The sequence below is a fragment of the Mastigoproctus giganteus genome, chromosome 2, assembly GCF_048544385.1.
Source record: "Mastigoproctus giganteus isolate SK-2022 chromosome 2, ASM4854438v1, whole genome shotgun sequence".
NCBI classification, from domain to species: domain Eukaryota; kingdom Metazoa; phylum Arthropoda; class Arachnida; order Uropygi; family Thelyphonidae; genus Mastigoproctus; species Mastigoproctus giganteus.
The window spans coordinates 28,982,603-29,003,429 of record NC_143576.1 but is presented as its reverse complement, the minus strand read 5'-3'; the positions used below and the strand labels follow the sequence as shown (position 1 = coordinate 29,003,429).

The 20,827-nt window shown below is 35.0% G+C and overlaps 1 protein-coding gene across 2 annotated transcripts in view; it reads right to left on the bottom strand.

Annotated features, from left to right (window-relative positions):
• The window catches only part of LOC150089239 (betaine--homocysteine S-methyltransferase 1-like), a 91,442-nt gene that overhangs the window by 51,639 nt on the left and 18,976 nt on the right, over nt 1–20,827 (bottom strand). For both annotated transcript variants that reach the window (XM_090388508.1, XM_090388502.1), the window contains exons 2-3: nt 19,870–20,008; nt 9,294–9,412 (exon numbers count right to left, since the gene is read on the bottom strand). In XM_090388508.1, the coding sequence (XP_090244634.1) occupies nt 9,294–9,412; nt 19,870–20,008 (258 nt within the window). The remainder of the gene's footprint in view (nt 1–9,293; nt 9,413–19,869; nt 20,009–20,827) is intronic.

The window sequence follows — 20,827 nt, the reverse complement described above, 5'->3', positions numbered from 1 at the left end:
TATTGAGCTATTGGTCTAATGCAGTTATAGAAGAAAATGCTAAATTCTTTTTAATATCCTTGGAGCAGCTGATCTCTTTTAGGTCTTTTACCTGCAGGTTCTTAATGCATGAAGAATTGCTGCTAATAATCAGATCAAGGCTATTGCTTCCTCTTGTTGCCCCTCATGCTACTGTACTGTAGAAAACTGGTCAGCCAATAAATCCACAAAAGTGTTGCTAGAGTGTGAGTGATCAATCCACACATTTCATTCAATATCTGGAAAGTTAAAATCCCCCATTATAAGCCATTCTGATTTACTGGCCTACTCTATTTTTCTGTACAGTTGTTCACTTTACTCATTACAGACATTAGGCCAATAACACACTCCTCTCATTTTTGTTTTCTCAGTAAATCAGAATGTCACACTAAACATTGCACAGCCCACCCAAGTCAACTGGATGCACTGCCTTATATTGCATATGCTTCTTAACTAAGAGAAGCACCCTCCCCCACTCCTGTGCTGTCTGTCCTTTCTGTACACATTGTACTCCCCCATATTTAAATTCTGCAACCCTTATATGTCTGAATGACACTATGTCTACGATATCCCCCTACATTTGATGACTTGATACTTCAAATTCATCAAATCAAAAATGAACAAACAGGAGGTATAAGACATACAAACAAACTGTACCTTGGGAATAAATGAGAAACATAAGCAGCCATGATGGTTTCAAAATTTTTCTCTGTAATAACTTTTAAAAGTCACCTTTTTTCTTTTTTGACTGGGTAAAGAATTTATCATAGTCAAAATTAGTGCTAATGAATGCAATGAATTAGTCTCTTTGCAAGGTTTCAAGTAAAGATGACAAACTGAAGAGAGTACATGTGATCCCTGCTTAACACTGATGATTTGTTCCCGAAAAACAGAGCACTAAGCGAGTGCCGTATTCCCATAATGTAACATATGTATTTGTGAGTTGTGGTCTATGACATAAGATATTTCTTAATCAATAATAAATGGTAGCGAAAAGACGCATAAATGTCGGTCAAAATATTTAATATTAAAAATTTGTACATATAAAATATTCTCCATTACATACCTTTATAATTATGTGGTAAGTAACTACATTATGTATCAAAATTAAACTTAAAATCATGAATTTATTAATCCGATGGCCCTGGGCTATCAAGTTTTCGTAACTTTGGTCGATTTTGGGTTGTACTTTGGCCATCTTCCTAGTAAACTAAAAGGGGTTTTACTTTAAAATCCCCGCAGCGTTACCACCCAACAATAAAGTCAACTGATCCTTCGCCGCTTGAAGCCTGGCACGTTTTTTTTTTCTTTCGACATGAAACTTCTTTTAGGCATTCGTTTCCAAAAAAGTTCTCTTTCATCTATGTTAAAAACTTGTTGAGAAGTTTAACACCACTCTTCAATAATTTTTAGAAGTTCTTTTTTGAAAGTTTCAGCTCCTTCTTGATCTGCATTGCGGCTTCTCCCTGGATTTTAAATCTATCTTACCAGCCCTTTCTAGCTTTAAATGGTTTTCCGCTTTTTTTTTTTTTTTGAAAGGTGAGCTTTCTTCAGATCATCATATAAGCTAATCGCTTTTTCTTTAACTTAACGGAATTGTGCATTGGATATTATCTTCAATAAAATTATTTAGAGGTCTCTCCATTTCAATTATAACAGCCGGCCTAGTTGCTTGCAGTGGAACAGCTGTCTTTCCCGCTGCTAAAATTAATTCTTTATAATTGTTTTTACAGTTGAACCTGCCAGTCCTAAATTATTGCACACATCCACTTGTCGTTGAACGGAATCAATTTGCTTCAAAACGTATAATCTAATTTTCAAATTCAGTATCTGCCTTACCTTAGTAGGCTTTGTACCACATCCAGACATTGTACCTTTTTAATTCTTATCCGCCATTATTAATCTTCGAAAATGTAACTGCATTGCATTAATTATGATACAATGTTCATGTAAACTGTCCATTATGGACAATCTCTAACACTGTACTGAGTGATGACTAGACTTCGGATAAATGCGTATAATGCAAATATTACAAGCAATATACTTGATCATATTTTAAAATGTTGATTGTAACAAGTCACCATAGTGCAATTAAATTAGCGTGGGAGAAAATTTCACAAGTCAACGTGGGAAACTTTGCTACTCATTTTCAAGCTATCGAATTACATCGAATGAAACATTTTCACTAAACATGCCAAAAATTCAATCTGTATGCTGGTAGTGAGTTGTGACAGCGTTAGAGTGAGATATGGGTTATAATATACAGCATTATAGCAAATCAGCGTAGAGCAAACCACGTTATAACAAGGGCCTGCTGCTTTCAAGTTTGTTTCTGAGACACCTGATATTTTGAAATTTGATTTGTAGTTTCAGAGATGTGACTGATTACACAAGGGCAAGAAGATCACTTGGATATCGAGAATGGTTGCATTTTATACAAATCATTTTGGAACTGGTTTTTGGAGTAATTATACTGAGTGATAAGCTAATTAGACAGAAGAGGTGACTACACACCTTTTGATTTATTAGAATATTGTCACTGTGTCAGTTTTGTAGTAAAATCAATGATCTAACTCAAGCTCTCATTCTGCCCAATTTTCTTCCTTGGGGGTTTCAGATAAACTAAGAGCACAACCCTTTAATGAACCTTTAATTCTTTGAGTCTGTTCAAAGATATTTGGTCAAGCCTGAATTCTGCTTTGACAGAAGTTACATCTCTATCATAGGAAAGCATCATTATATAATTAGAAATGTTAGGTATATTTTCAAACTTATCAGCAGTAATTTCTATTGTGCTGAAGTACACTGACAGTACACAGTAAAGTACACAGATGCACACTGACTTCGGGCTAAGCATGTCAAGTTCAAGTTATAAAACAGACTCAAAAGTGAACAAGATACATGTCTGTGAACCCAACTTAGAGTACTCTGGAAAGTAATAATAATGGAGGCATGTGTTGGAGGCAAGAAAGCAAGCATATGAGCTTTGTAGCATCAGCCAAAAAAAAAAAATCAATTTCACACATCCATTCCCTCTAAACATCTGTCCAGTTTCTCCTTGAATTTGTTTAAGCTATCAACATCCATAACGACAGATGGAAGTTTGTTCCAGCAATTAACCACCCGCTGGCTAAAGGCAAATTTCTGCACATCAATTCTACATCTGTCTTTTCTTAATTTGAATTTATGCCCCCTTAGGTTCATAATCTGAACAAGTGGAAGGATCCCATCAGAATTCAGCATGCTCAATACATTCAAGGCCTTATACACCTCAATCAGATCACCGCGCAGGTGCCTAGTCTCCAGCCACTGCAATTTGCAGAACTTAAGCCTCTCTTGGTAAGAGGATCCCTTCATTCCCCTCACCAATCTTGTGACCCTTCTCTGTACACGCTCAATTAAATCTACATCTTTCCTAAAATGAGGCCTCCAGACCTGTACGCAGTACTCAAGGCATGGCCTGACCACTGCCTTATACAAAGGGATAAAAACCTCCTTTTCCCTACTAGCAAAATTCCTGTATATCATTGACAATACCCAATGACCTGCTCTGGCAGCCTGTCTGCATTGCTCAGAAAACTTCATATCCTTCTTTACAATTACTCTCAGGTCTTTTTCATTTTCTGCCACCCTAAGTGTAGTACTACATAGTCGGTACGTTTCTCTGGGGCTACTTCTACCCATATGCAGTATTTTGAATATGGGTGGAAAGCTAAGTTTGGCTGCAAATTCAAAGAAAAATCCATACAGATCAGAACTAAATGAACAAAAATTAAACCATGAGAACTTGAAACAGTAGCCATTAGCAACTGGCGCCTCAATCCCTCCAGATATAACTGTTTTGTGAATCTGGAAACAGTTAACAATAAGTGCATATTTTGTAGACACTTGCCCTTTTGATGCATACCTGTGTCCAATTACACTGGGACTGCATCCAGTTTGATATAATATAATTTTTCTATAAAGTCTGTTTCAATTAATACTGAAAATATTTGATCTTACTGCTTGTAAAATTTCATGTTTTATTAAATTTAAAATATGTAACAAGATAGAAAAAGAATGCAACTTAATTAAAATAAATGGAACAAGTTCTAATTGGACAATTTTCCCTCTTGCATTCTTATTCCCAAAGTTTTTTATTGACATAAAAATATAAACTCAGTTCTGTGAGTGAACTGACATCAAATGACTAATCATGCAATTAAATGATAAATAATGAAAAATTAGTATTTCAAACTTAATTCATAATACATGGTATAACAATATTTCTTTCACTAGTTTAATCTTTACAATATAAACAAAGTATCACGACCCTTTTCAAATAGTTAACTTTATAGCCTATTACAAATTTGTAAAATAATAAGAGAAGTTTACATTAATATAGTACGTAGAACACTTTCGTATGATATACTCTCCAGAAATTAAAACAAAAAAAAAAAAAAAAAAAAAACTTACATTAGAGTAAAAAATAATTAAAATCCAATTTATTTAACACAATTAAAAATATGTAAAAAAACCTAACGAAAATAAGAAAATTAAAAATATTATTTTTAATTTTCGTTTTTTGTAGTTGTTGGCGCATCGGCTTCTGTGGCCATAATGCACCTCCCAAGGTTTTTGCAGTACTTTGATCCAAGCCCGAGGCGGGATTCGAACCCGCAACCTTTGAGTTGCTAGGTAGGTACTTTACCCACCCGGCTAGCCCGGTCGGCTTAATTTTCGTTAGATTCTTTTACATATTTTTAATTGTGTTAAATTGGTTTTTAATTATTTTTACTCTAATGTAAGTTTTTCGATTTTTTTCGTTTTAATTTCTGGAGAGTATCATACGGAAGTGTTCTACGTACTATATTGAGGTAAACTCCTCTTATTATTTTACAAATATTAATATCAACGTAGAACATATTGAGCATTACAGCTCTGATTCATACTAGCCTATTACAAATGTAAATAAATATGTGAAAATTACAATTATAATTCTTCGCATGGAATAAAAAAAAAAAAAAATATATATATATATATATATATATATTAAAAGCTTATAATATATATATTATAAGCTTTTAATATTTGGAGATGCTTCATACCTCCAAGTGAACACTTATAATATAAAAATCTAGTAAAATTACACAGTAGTTAACTCATTAGCAAGCATGTAAGGATGACAGCTATCCTAGTGTATTAAAAATTTCACAAGCAAAAACTAAATGTTCCATTCCCACTGTGGCCTTCAGTACCTTTAAATTATAGCAGAGTTTCAAGTTTTTCACTTCTGGTATACTTTTATAGCTTTATGTTTCAGGAAGCATAATATAAAGGGACAAGAAACTCAAAAGTCCTTCCAAAAAGAAGTCTTTCACTCACACTCCTTATCTGAAGTCACTGCAAAGGAGGTGACTTACCTCTGTGTTTATTATACTAATTAACTTCCTTGCTCAGCTGTTTACATAAAGTATACTTGCTTCCCTTATTTCTGAGTGCATTAGCTCATGTTTCTATGGGGAGTAAAGTTTACTGATAATGATCAGCAGCAGCAGTGTCTCTTCTGAAGATTAGGTGGCAATGAACCTTTCTAGGTTGTTTTTTTTTTTTTTTTTTTTTTTTAAAGTAACATAACATTTACTTCACACTGTGAATGTAAAAATAATTCTGTACTTCTAATTTTCTTATTTTGACAAATACAGGTTTCTGAAAGTAACAGCATTACAGTGCCTTTCACCACATTACAATTAAATATAAAATTAAATAAAAACTGCTTAAAATACTTATTCACAGTTGTATTATCATAAACATCTAAAAATGAAATGTGATGCTATGTTATCAATTAAAAAATATGCATATGATTGCTTTAGACCAGCATCTAAAATCACAGGGAAAAAAATAATTATTGAAAATATTTACACACACACTTGCATTAAGTGAATTCAAGTTATGGATTTTTCTTTGGCTTTTTTTTTTAAACTAAATACAATAAAATCCTTATTTAAGGAGCTATTTTGCAGCAAGACCTCTCTGCTAAATCTGATTATCCATTAAATTTGAAAGAAATGCAAATATTATAGAAAAGGCGTTGTGTAACAAGAATCATATGAGTAAGCACATCTACTGAATAAACAAATAAAATATTAATTAGAACTATACAAAAAATGGAGAATGGAAACTAGTTATAAAAAAAAAAAACATGAAAAACTGATAAAAATAAAGGGCTAAAAGAGAGAAAATGCACAAATAAAGAGAAGCTTTCAAGGTAGTGTATCTTTCTCAACTAACATCCAATGCGGTCTCAAAAGATACTCTATTTAATCGCATTTAGTCCTTTACTTTTATCAGCTCTTAAATGGTTTTTAATTGTAATTACCATTTTTCATAGCTTTCACTAAGTAAAGCGAATGATTAGAGGCCTTGGGGCCGAAACGACCTCAACCTATTCTCAAACTTTAAATGGGTGAGAAGTCCGGCTTGCTTGACTCTAAGCCCGGACGAAAGGATGTGAGTGCCCAGTGGGCCACTTTTGGTAAGCAGAACTGGCGCTGTGGGATGAACCATTTGTATTTACATTTGTATTTAGCTAGAAAATGAGAAATACATACAGACTTGCAGAGGTCTATAGGGGAGAGGCCACATTACACAGTATATCCATTATCATGGCCTGCTATATGTATAACCTACCAAGGTCATATCATGAAAATTATTCATATCCATAACAGTGATGTAGTATCTTGTACTGAAGAAAACATCAGTTCATCTTAAATGCTGCAATGCAAAGTATCAGGAAGCAAATATTTGTTTTTACTCTTACAGACATCACAAATCTTGTGTTTGGAAATTTATTGGTGCAGTGACTACTCATGCCATAGTGTGCCAATTCTTATGGTACTTTGGTTCATATAGTTTGTAATGTATTATGGTTGTACAAGTGTGTTAAAGGTTGATTTGAAGTCAAGCTGGCTTAAAAACCCATAATAACTCTGAAGGGGGGAATCCTCTCCCATCTGAGAATGGTGAACTACAGCTCCAACTGAAGAGGTATTTAACCCATTCTGGAGTATATACATACATATGAGATCTGTTCAAAAAGTATCCAGGTTATGCCCATTATTTGAGGTTAAGACAACAGTGTGCACTGTTACAAAGCACAACGCATCTAGAGACATCTCATCCTACAGTAACTCTTCACTTGCTTACAACAGTCTGTTACTGTCACATGATAACAAATACACCTTTTCACATCTCCTCATATTTCAAAATGTTGGAAGTTCACCAAACAACGTACGAATCAAGTGCAAGAGTAAAAAATGCATTCAATGCACACAAGCACTCGTGCTCTTCATTACACTACTGGATATCACCTGTGTTATGGGCACCCTCAAACTACAGGCCCTAGGCACATACCTAGTTTGCCTAGGCCTAAGATAGGCCCTGTCACAAATAGCTATCACTTGTGGGGCAAGCACAAGTGTATATTTGTGCTGGTCTCACAGGAGATGCTATACTATGCACGAAAGTTGAGGTATAAGCCTTCTAAAGAAGACTACCATACTGTGTGGTATATTTTGGAAGGAAAAATGTGAAAAACTATACGCTCATTTCACTGACACCCCAATGTCAAGTACCTTTGGTAATACAGGCAACCACTGTATAACGTGGTACTTCTACAACAGTTTCGCTCTAACACGATTGATAAATTGCGGCAATCCTCGCACAACAAGGTTTCGCTCTAACACAGTTTGAGAATTGCTGGAAATCTCACATAACATAGTATTTTTGAGCTTTTGTGGTGGGAAAACCCTGCTATTATGTTAGATGTAATTTTCAAAGTTTCCATTTCTTTTTTGTGAATCCCTGCTGTTCACTCACTAGTTGTTATCACCATCATGGTATTTTTCTAAAGCACATTTCTGGAGGACACTACCATAAAACAATTTAGTTTCCGGTTTATTGGTCTTTTTTGTTAGTGTAATGAATTATAAATGGGTAGTAAACTCTATCTTCTTACATTTGCTATAGTACCGATAGCTGGAATTCTGTGAGTTTTCACATTATTATGGTGAAATGTGTTTCCCTTTCCACGAAATACTCAATCATATAAAAAATATAAATAAATTTTCAGAAATACATTACTCCGTATCATGTTTGTTGCAACTTGTGCGTGCCATGTTCTTTGTGATTTATGGTTATAATTTTTACAACCAAATGCTTTTTTTTTTTTTTTTGGTTGTAAAAATAATAAGTCAGTGAACAGAAATATCAATTAGTTAGCATGTGCATATTACAGTATGTATTAATTAAGCTATGTATGCAAGCGTAAATTTATTTTTATTTTGCTAACTGGAAAATATCCTTCCGATTTTCAAGTATCATTTAAAGTAGAAGTCCACAGTATTTTGTTGGGAGATCCTTGGGTTAGGTTCTGTGCTATTGAACTTGTGCTTGTTTGAGACCATAAAAAATAACTGTGACTTGAAAGGATGCAGTTCGTGACTTTTAAAGAGAGAAGAAGGTACATGAAAATCTAGATGCAGCAAAAGAGATTGTGCTTAGCAGCGATGAAGAAGAAAAAAATTAAATGAACGTACATTATCTCACACATAAGTACCACAGTTTGTAAGGCAAGACATTTGTTCAGTTATTACTATTTAAGTTGCTACTATTATGTTAAAATATTAGGTTATTACTACTATAAAAATTAAGTTTCCGATAGTTATAAAAAAAAATTATGTATTTTTGTTAACTTTTGTAATGTAACCCCCCCCCCACCTTTTGTACTGGTTCTTAGTCCCGTATAACACAGTTTCGGCATTACACGAGATTTTGTAGGAACCAAACTACCAAGTTATATGAGGGTTACTCGTGTAATCTTTTCCACAACAGATAAGGATCTATGTATGAGTTTGGAAAGGCCACAAGAGATTACTTAATTTCTGTTAAGTAACATGGGCAAATGTTAGGTACAAATGGATGAAAGATGCTGTGTCAATGTTGCTTATAAAAAACATTCACAAAACAGTAAATGTGCTTAGTTGATCATTAGCTCAGTCTAATCCTTCAAGTATGACTTGTGAAACTCAGAAATTTAACAATACATTACTTTTGGACAATCCAATTTTTGGGCGATTTGGCAGATTTGTCCATTATCCTAAATATAGTCAGAAAATTGGCCATGTCAGATAATAGCTGGATTTGGGAGGTTTGACTGTATCAAATTTCCTGTTTAGAATAGTACATTAATATTTTATAGTATTAAATGATATTCTCTCTTCAAAATAAATACTTACTGTATATAATTTTCCTGCTTGGTTACCCCTGTTTATGAGTTTATCATCGCTAGCATAGAAAGTAAGCGCTTGCATTACATCGGCACCTGCATGCAAGAATTCTCTATGAAGTTCTTGCACTGAAAGGAAAGAAAATTTATATTTTAGTTTCCTGGATGAAATTTTATTACTATATAAAATTGTGATTTTTCTGTATTCACTTAATCTTTGAAAACCAAGTGATCCAAAACATTCCAATCCTTTAAAAACACCAATTTCAAAAATACAGTGGAGGTATTTAGTATTAATAGTTTATTACTGTACTGTACGCATTATGAAAAATTTTGCGAGGAAGAAAGTTTATACAGCATCAGCAAAAAAAAAAAAAAACTCATCTTCCCATTCTAATAATTTGCAAAATTCTTCCTTAAACTCGTTAAAACTGCCCACTTCTACAACACCAGAGAGTTTAATTCAACAATCAAATACTCTCTAGCTGAAAGCAAATTCACACATCTATTCTTTTTCAATTTAGGTTTATGTTCCCTTAAGCATGGAGTCCAAGAAGGAGTAAATATGGCATCAGCATTAGTTTACTCAAATTCATTTAAAACCTTAACCACTTCAATCTGGTCTCCTTGCAGGTGCCTAATTGAAAAAACACTGCAATTTGCAGAAATTAAGTCTTTCATGGCAAGAGTACCCTTTTGTGTCCTTGACTAACTTTGTTGTTCTTCTTTGCAACCATTCCAACATATTCACATCCTTCTTAAACTGAGGCTTCCAGACCTAATACTTAAGATGCAACCAAACCACACCTTATACAACAGGATACCGTAATTATTCTTGTCCCTGCTGACAAAATTCCATGAGCTGTCCTAGCAGCCTCTGCACTCCTCAAAGAGCTTCCTCTCTGCACTCCTCAAAGAGCTTCATGTTGAACTGTACAATTACCCATAGGTCTCTTTCTTTCTCCATCATATTTTTGTGGTACCATTTAATTGGTATGTTATTCAGGGATTACTGAATATACTGTTATTCAGGAATTATTTGGATGGAGACCAAATAAAAAAAAAGGGGGGGGGAAGATAGTACAAGTGGCAGAGTCATAGTAGGCAAAAGGAGGAGGATGAGGAAAGAAGGCATCCTCCAGCAGAAATAAGAAGTGGGAAAGGAGAAGTAGGAATCACCCTTGGTCTGGGAGCCCACCGAAGGCCAAGGAAAGGAAGACAGCTTCTCAAGGGAGGTCTGCAAAGTTAGGTAGGTGAAATGGGAAGTGTGTGAGTTTGATTGCTATCAGTTCAGTGCCATCATTCTTCGAGGAAGATGTCCAGTTGGGTGTTCATTCAGTTCTGATTGTGGCCGGTGATGAGGGAAGAGCAGGTACGAGGAGAGATCGAGAGATCATAGCAGTTTCAGGAACATCTGGTCTAGATATCTATGTTATGGGATCAGACGTGAAGAGATGATACCAATGCTTTTTGAAGACTGCTGAGGCATATCTACTAAAAGTTAAACACTTTTTTTGATTTTAACAGGTTGCTCTCTGGACTAAGTGTGGGTAAATTTAGATCCAGTAACAGTTGATTACGTAGGTCCAGGTAGATGTTCACGAGTGCATTATGCAGTACCAGTCCTCCAGTTCTCCACATACACAATGGGCATTGTTTACAAGCCCAAAGTTCTGAAGTCGTTTTTTGAATGACCCATGTCCTGTCACATGGAATTGAGATATTGAATATTCTTAAATTTTAGATGAAAAGCCACCAGGCTTGATTAAACAAAAGTAGCAGTCCTCAGAAATGCCTTTACATTCCCGCCATATCACTGGCACTGCAAATGACACATTTAATTTTTTCATTTAACCATCCTTGAGGGGGTCATTACACAACAGATATGTGGGGCATCAAAGTTATCTTTTGTAGCCAAATTCCCATTTTGTAGCCACTAGGTTTCTTGATCATAGAAATTTTTCTTTTGTGCAATTCAATTACATATTTACCACAAACATAGATACTATTGAGTGTATTTATACATTGACATGACAATTCAGTATTCACATAAACATTTCGTTTGATTCCAATGAATTATATAAACACACCGAAAATTCATTTCAAGTTATATATTAAATACAAGTCATTAATTTTACACTGCAGAATCTGACTTAGCACTATTCATATTTATAAGGAAACCTAACTGGTCAGAAAGGTATCACAATCTAGGTGACACAAATGAGTGTCACCAAGATTATATTTCATTCTGTTTACAAGTGATAGTGGCATTTTTTATATTTATGATTTATTTTTATAATAGTTTCAAAAATCAGCATGGGAGGATGCAACCTTTCAACCACATTACAGACATGTAGGCTTACAACCTGAAACTGAAGAAATCCTCTAGAATTTCGATCAATAAATTAAAAATCAATAAACTAATACATATATAAATGTAGAGGGTATTACTGCATTAAAAAATAAATAGCAGTCCTCGGAAAGCACTCACAAATAAAAACTGATTGTGAAATTTCCTTTCACAATTAGTTTATTTTTCTACATTTATGATTTTTACTTTTCTCACATTTATTTTTTTTATTTTTTTTTTTACAGTCAGTCTATCAATAACCAGGGGTGGGCAACTTTTTCCTGCAGCATGTATCCCCAATTCACAAAGGGGGATCTAAGGGTGGCAAGCGTGATTACAAACCAGTTAGTTTAACTTCCATTTCAGGGAAAATAATGGAGTCACTGGTTAAAGATGCATTGCAGGATCATCGAGACAAGACTGCAGTAATAATTCAGATGGGTTTGCTAAGGGAAAGTCTTGTCTGACAAATCCGATTGGATATTATGATGTGGTTACAAAGGAACTGGATGCAAAAAATTATTTGGATATCATATACTTGGATTTTAGGAAAGCTTTTGACACTGTTGTGCATGAAAGACTACTGTACAAATTGGAGCAGTATGGTATTAAGGGTAAGTAGCTACAATGGATAAAATGGTGGTTAAGTGGGAGAAGAAGAAGAAGAGTGGTAATCAATGGACACTGCTCTTCGTGGACTAATGCTATTAGTGGAGTTCCCCAGGGTTCGGTGTTGGACCCATTGTTCTTTTGTATATTTATCAATGATATTGATGAAGGTATATCAGGCTTAATGTTGAAGTTTGAAGATGATACAAAAGTTGGCAGGGTTGTTAATAACAGTGTGCTACTGCAACAGGATCTATAATATTTGGGCAGATGGGCTGAGAAGTGGCAACTGAAGTTTAACATTGACAAATGCAAAGTACTGCATATGGGTAGAAGTTACCCCATAGAAACATACCAACTGTGTCATATTACACTTAGGGGTAATAGAAAATGAAAAAGACCTGGGAGTAATTGTGCAGTCAGATATGAATTTTTCTGAGCAATGCAGACAATCTGCCAGAGCTGGTCATGGGTTTTTGTCAACGATATACAGGAACTTTGCAAGTAGGGGAAAGGTTTGGTTTGGTTTGGTTTAGATTTTATTGGCACATTAGCAACTAAGGCTATAAAGCACCAAGATCACATAGGGGAAAGGAGGTGATTATCCTTTTATATAAGATGATGGTCAGGCCATGCCTTGATTACTGCGTACAGGTCTGGAGGTCTCATTTTAGGAAGGATGTAGAGTTGCTTGAGTGAGTACAGAGAAGGGCAACAAGATTGTTGTGGGGAACAAAGGGATCCTCTTAACAAGAAAGGCTTAAGTTCTGCAAATTGCAGCGGCTGGAGACTAGCTGCAAAGTGATCTAATTGAGGTGTATAAGGACTTGAATGGGTTGAGCACGCTGAATTCTGATGGGATTCTTCTACTTGCTCAGATTATGAACCTGAGGAGGCATAAATTCAAATTGAGGTAAGACATTGTAGAATAAATGTGCGAAATTTGCCTTTAGCCAGCGGGTGGTTAATTGCTGGAACAAACTTCCATCTGTTGTGGAAGTTGATAGCTTAAATAAATTCAAGGAGGAACTGGACAAACTTTTAGAGGGTGAAGTGTGAAATTGTTTTTTTTTTTTTTTGTTTTTTTTTTGGCTGATGCTACACATAAGCCAAAATGTAGCCCTATGTAGCATCAGCCTAGGAGCATATCTATAGGCTACCAGAATCAATCCAATCACAATACTGTTCCATGCCACAAAATGTTTCTGCTAACTGTGTAAAGGAATGGCTATATATGCCAAGCACTTGTAATAAAAAAAAAATTAAATGATTTTATGTTTATAAAATAAATTTAATGTAGTTTAATGAATAAATGTTTGTCCTTGCAGAATCAATGATAAGGAGATAATTAACGCCTTACATTAAACAAATGTCTGTTTATTCTACAGATAGCTGAGGCCAGAAGAGTTTACCAATTCATTGCAACTGCAAATATATTGAGTTATTAATGGCAGCCTGAATTTCAGCATCAGCTACTATGACATAACAGTCCTAATCACCCTGTATATTGAAATCGTAGTTATAACTTTTGGTAATAAAAATTGAATTTAACACTTTCACTGCCACCTAAATATGAGGGAACTCATTCAAATGTTACCTAATCTTCAGAATGTTGAATAAAAAAAAAAAAAAAAATCAACATTCTGACATCCTCAGCATTCTACAAATTGGTACATAATGTTTGAAAATCATTGCTAAAACTGAGCACTTACTTCGTGTGAAGCTGTCAATCAGAACAAATCTTAATCTTACAAAAAGTTGATTCATGCACATAAACTAACACCAATAGAAACAAAACTGTGTGTGAAGTCTATAAAAAAATGCCAAGCATTACAGCAAAATATTCAATTAGTGTGCCAATACTGAGCACTTGTTAATTTCATGTGCCTTTATGTTTACAGCACTCGCTGGTTGACTGCTTAAGAATTTAAGAACGATCGCTTGCATCAGGGTAAACCACTTGGGTGCATTTTGAATGCATTTCTGCATTACAGCACAATGCTCAGAGTGCCACTTTACATGTATATGTGTTAAACCAGAGTTTCCCAAACTTTTTCAAGCATGGACAGGTGTCGGTGTTTGCAGATTTTTTGTTTCGCTGCCCACCTATAGCTATAAATTAATGTATCTTCAATAATTATACTCGTAGGCTCAGGAAATAATGACACTATCATTAGGATATTTAACCAGTAATAATGCAATTAGGTATTCATTAACATTAGTAAATATAAATAAAAGATAAGTAATTTAATTTCTTTGTTTATTATCAAACGTTTACATAAAATTGACATATTTTTGAGTCTGTTTTTGGGCAAATAAATATTTATTTAATGAGAAGGGTGATGCTGTTTTTCATCACATAGTAATTTTAAATCAGGGGAAAAGATGTCAACTTGATTCTCAAATCTGGTTCAGCGTCCAATCTGTTCCGGCATTTCTTTTTTTTTTTTTTTTTAAAAACGAAATGTTAAGAATCCAGTTTCACATTTTTAAGTTGTTACATATGGCATAAGAAATTTCGGTGCTTTTTCTGATAAATACGTATATTCTACATGGCAACTTAGCCAAAAATTTATCAATGAGACCTGATTGAAGCAGTCTTTTAATGCTACATCACATGATAGTTCAAAAACAGAATCAATTTCTTGTTCATTGAGCCAGAATTCTTTCACATGGGTTTTGAATTCACATTTTACTGCTATCAATTGGAGGAAAATATTCTTGAAAGTTTGTTTTCGATTCCAATAGGTGTTCTTTAATCGCCGTAGAAATCTCAGCCAGAATGTCGCTTCGAACATACTCTTTTTGTAATTTAGTTAAACTAGGAAGAATATTATAATTTTCCTTTCAACTCTAAGTACCCACAGATGAATTCTCATTGTAGCTGCTTCTACTTTTTCCTGAATTTTAAAAATATTTATATCAATACCTTGTAAATTTAAATTTAAGGCATTTAAAAAACCAAAAATATCACATAAGTAAGGATACCTTAATAAATTATAAAAGCATTAAATTTATTTTTATTATAATAGGCTATTTGGTATTTTATTACATTTTAAGTTTTTCAGGAATTTTTCTTATAGTTTTATGTAGGTATACTTCAAATAAGTTGTTCGCGGACCGGTATTTTCTTACCACACTTTGGGAAACCCTCTGTTAAAGTTTATATTCAAATTGATTTTTTTTTTTCTTTCGTTGGTAGGTGTGTCACTAACAACAGCTGCACAGGGCACACATGATGAAGAATTGGCTACCCCTGCAATACACAATCAGATCAAAAAAAAAAAAAAAAACACCACTACATGCACCTAGAATATATTTGGGCTAAAAGATGCAGGGAAATTTTAGGCAACATTTTCCAGGTAAAAAATATAAAACTTATGGTTATATACTGCTGTTGTTATTTGGTTTTTATGAGCATTAGCAAATAAGGCCATACTGCTCCGGGGATATGCAGTGGTCATTCCCTGACCTTTCTGCATCCTCCGTATTTGGTGGTCACGGGCTCGAACTCGATTCTGATCAAGAAGCGTGTGCTATGCACTGCTGCTCCTGCCTACCTAGCTACAGAGGTGCCATTATATATTGCCTGAAAATTTTCTTCCAAAAGGGTTAACTTGACAACACCTAAAATTGTGTTGCCAATCCTCAGAAAAAATGAAATTTTCCAATGCAATTGCAATTTATTTCTTGGGTATCATATGAATACCGCTGTTAAATATAAAATGATATTTTTCAAAAATCTGATAAGATGAATATTTTGAAGTTGTTTCTGCAGTCAGGAAGAAAAAAATTCAGTAAGAAAAGATCTTACTTTTCTAGAAAAAAAATGTATATATTTAACAGTGTTATTTACTGTGATTGTATTGTTTATATAATTATTTCAAAAAATAACACATTTTTATACTAGGGCAAATGGGAATACGAGGAATATTTAGCCTACATGAAATTTTTCTCTGGAACTAGCATAGAAAATCAGTTCTAGGAAAATTTTCTCTACAACTTATATCAATAATGTCATCACGGAACAAGTAAATATATGGGCCATGTTAGGGTGACTAAGAGTAAGAACAAGTGCCGTATACTTGCATAAACACCATTTATTTGCTCTACTGCTAGCAGTAGAACAAATAAATTTGATGAATTTGAGGTTCTGATCAAGACATTGAAGGCAGATATTGCTGGGCTATCAGAGAAGTGGTGTCACACAGATATAAGAAATGGAGAATTGGAATTGAGGAGTACAATGTGTACAAACAGGACAGAGAATATAAAGGGAGGGTGTGTTATGCTATTAGTTAAGAAATGCATATAATCTAAGGAAGTGCATCCAGTTGACATGGGTGGACAGTGCAATGTTGAGTCTGTTTGATGTGACATAAACACTGGGAAAGCAAAAATGAGGGTAGGATAAAGGAACCACTAGGTGACAGTGATCACAGTGTACTGATGTGGAATTTATTCAAAGATGTAACTACCATAAGGAGTAAAGGGAAGGGTTTTTGCTTTTGTAAAGGTAACCACAGTGGTCTCAGACAGTTTTTAAATTCTATGCAGTGGGACCAACTGATGAAGTTATGAACAACAAATTCTAAAAGGGAAGCATTCAAGGAATTAATTTTCTTTTCATATGCTTTTCATACCAACAAAGAAATACTGTTCAAGGTTTAGGCCTAAATGGATGTCAGATGAACTAATGAGACTTGTGGCAGAGAAGAAAAATGTGTGGGATGCATATAAATTATCAGGTGACACAGAAACCTTTGGTAGATATAAGCTTATCTGTAATCAAGTAACAAAGGAGGTTAGGCAAGTGCAGGCAGATTATGAGAAATCTTTGGCAAAGGATGCAAAGAAAAACAGCAGACTTCTGTAAACTCTAGAAGGAAAGGGATGAATCAGATTGGTCCACCTGATATCGATGGTTCAATTGTTGGGGATTTTGCTCAGGTAGCTGACAAACTGAATGAGTATTTTGCATCTAAATTCACATATGAGGAATTCTGTAGGGAAGTGGAGTCCAAAAGCTTATCAAAATCTAACAGAGAGTTAAATGATTTTGTAAAACTCAGAGCAAAGTGGAAGAGAAATTGCTTAAATTAAACATAAGGAAGGCACCTAGGGTGAATGGGATCTATCCAGTTATATTAAAGGAGGCAGCAAAGGAAGTAAGCAGGCCCTTAGCCATGATTATGAGGGCATCGATGGACTCAGGGGAGGTACCCATAGACTGGAGATGTGCAAATGTAACCACAATTCACAAAGGAGGATCAAAGGCTGACACAAGTAATTATAGACCTGTTAGTTTAACTTCTGTTCAAGGAAAATTAATGGAGGCACTGGTTAAAGAAGCACTGCAGGATCATCTACACAAGAATTCAGTTATAGCTCACTCGCAGCATGGTTTTGTTAAGGGCAGGTCTTGCCTGACCAATTTGATTGGATACTATGATGTAGTCACAAAAGAACTGGATGAAGGGAATAACTTTGATATTATATATTTGGATCTTAGAAAGGCTTTTGATACTGTTGCACATGGAAGACTGCTGCACAAATTGGAGCAGTGTGGCATTGGAGGCAAATTGCTGCTATGGATAAGGGGATGGTTGAGTGGCAGAAGACAGGGAGTGGTAATCAATGGACACTGCTCAACGTGGACTAATGTTATTAGTGGAGTTCCTCAGGGTTCAGTGTTGGGTCCGTTGTTGTTTTCGGTGTTTATGAATGATATTGATGATGGTATATCAAGTTTAATGTCCAAGTTTGCAGATGATACAAAGATTGGCAGGATTGTTAAGGACACTACTGACGCTATGCTGCTGCAACAGGATCTGGAAAGGTTGAACAGATGGGCTGAGAGGTGGAAAATGAAGTTTAACATTGACAAATGTAAAGTACTACATATGGGAAACAGTAACCCCAGAGCAACGTATCAACTTTGCGGTACTACACTGACAGTGGTGGAGAATGAAAAGGACCTGGGGGTAATTGTGCAGGCAGATATGAAGTTCTCTGAGCAGTGCAGACGAGCTGCAAGAGTAGCTCATGGTGTCTTGTCAATGATATACAGGAATTTTTCTAGCAGGGATAAGGAGGTGATTATTCCCTTGTATAAGGCAATGGTTAGGCCACATCTTGAGTACTGTATACAGGTCTGGAAGCCTCATTTCAAGAAGGATGTAGAGCTGCTGGAACGGGTACAGAGAAGGGCAACAAGATTAGTGAATGGAACAAAGGGTTGCTCTTATGAAGAAAGCTTAAGTTTTGCAAATTACAGAGTCTGGAGACTAGGCACCGGCGAGGTGATCTGATAGAGGTGTATAAGGCTTTGAATGGTTTGAGCATGCTCAATGCCAATGGGATTCTTCCTCTTGCTCAGAATAATCACCTCAGAGGGCATAAATTCAAATTGAGGAAGGACGGATGTTGGATAGATGTGCGGAAATTTGCCTTTGGCCAGTGGGTGGTTGGTTAGTGGAACCGACTTCCATCATTTGTTGTCGAAGTTGATAGCCTAAACAAATTTAAGGCTCAACTGGACAGGTATTTCGAACGAACGGAGGGGTGAAATGGGAGTGGTGTTTTTTTTTTTTTTTTTTTTTGGCTGATGCTGAATAAGCTTGCTTTCTTGCATCATATGCCTCTACTAATGCTAATGTCATTGGTGGAGTTCCCTAGAGTTCCATGTTCAGCCCATTGTTGTTTTATGTATTTATCAATGATATTGATGAAGGTATATCAGGCTTAATGTCCAAATTTGCAGATGATACAAACATTGGTATGGTTTAATGACAATATGCTACTGCAACAGGATCTAGAAAAGTTGAGTAGATGGGCTGAGAGGTAGGAACTGAAGTTTACATTGACAAATACTAAGTACTGCATATGAGTAGCAGTAACCCTAGAGGAACCAGAGCAGGCCATGGGGGTTTTGTCAAATGATATACAGTAATTTTTCTAGCTGGTGTAAGGAGGTGATTATCCTTTCATATTAGGCAATGGTCAGGCCACACCTTAAGTACTTCATGCAGGTCTGGACGCCTTATTTTAGGAAGGATGGAGAGCTGGAATGAGTACAGAGACAGCGAGTGGAACAAAGGGTTGCTCTTACCAAGAAAGGCTTAAGTTTTGAAAATTGCAGCGGTGGAGACTAGGCAACTGCGAGATGATCTGATTGAGGTGTATAAGACCTTGAATGGTTTGCTCAGATTACACAACTGAGAAGGCATACTATTCAAAGTGAGGAAAGATTTCAGTTGTAGAATAGATGTGTGGAAATTTACCTCTAGCCAGCGGGTGGCTGATTGCTGGAACAAACTTCCACCTATCATTGTGGAAGTTGACAGCTGAAATAAATTCAAAGCAGAACTAGAAAAACTTTTGGAATGAATGGGAAGGGTTTTTTTTTTTTTTTTTCCACTGATGCTGTATAAAGTTGCTTTCTTGCATCATATGCCTCTACTAACAGTAATGTCTTTGTTGAAAAATTATATAAAAACAAACACCCATAATAATATGTTAATGGGACTTTTGTAGCACAATACAAACAGAAAAACAGGGGGAAATAAGATTTTTCACTTATCAGTGACCTGAAATTCAAGTTTAAAACTTCTGCTGTAATGATTACCTGCTTCAGGAGATTCAACAGTAGCCTCTGGTGTCCATGGTCCAGCTTTTACGTATCCCCTTTTTTCCAAAGAAAAAACAAAGCCACCATCCCCTATCACTACGCTCTCTTCAAGTCTTTGCAAGAGACCCTTTTTACTCTATAGATAAAAGAAAGTTAATAAAATCACAATAAATTAATTCCATTTTGTAATCAGACTTATACCTTGAACATAAAAATTTCTGTAACATATTGTTACAGTTGTATGTTATATTTTTTCGACTTAAAAAGAACTTCAATCCAGATTTATACTTTTTCTTTATTTACTTTCAGAAAATGTTGAAACAGTGTAAGAAAATATACTTATCTTCTATGCAAAAAAAAAACAACCTAATAACTAATTGCATGGTACTTTTTTGTTGGTTAGTTTAGTGGCAACTCAAGATATAGAGCAAAGTGTTGTTGTGTCTATAAACTTTATTCCAAGACAAGTTTGTTTGTAGGATTATAAAAAAAAAAAAGAAAAAAAAGAAAGAAAATCTGCACTCATGCCTGAACTGGCCAGCTTTGCTCATGTGAAAAAGCCTCAAATTACAGAAGTCAAGCTAGAGAAAATAATGGAGTTGGGAGTTAAAGAAATAATGCAAATCATTTTTACAGGAATACAGTGATATATCCAAATCACAGCACAGATTTGTTAAGGGAGGATCTTGTCTCACCAATATAATTAGTTACCATTAAGTATTCACAAAGGAACTTGATGCAAAAATAATTCTGATATCATATACTGTGCTTAGATTTTGATACTGTTCCATATGAATAACTACTGTACAAATTCATTAACACATATCTGGTATCAATGTGCATGAATGTGGACATTTAATTTATCTGCAAGAAAGAGATACATCTCACTAGCTGACTGATTTCTTTTGAATGCTTGTCTCTCACATAGCTGAATTAAAGAGCAGTACACTAAGCA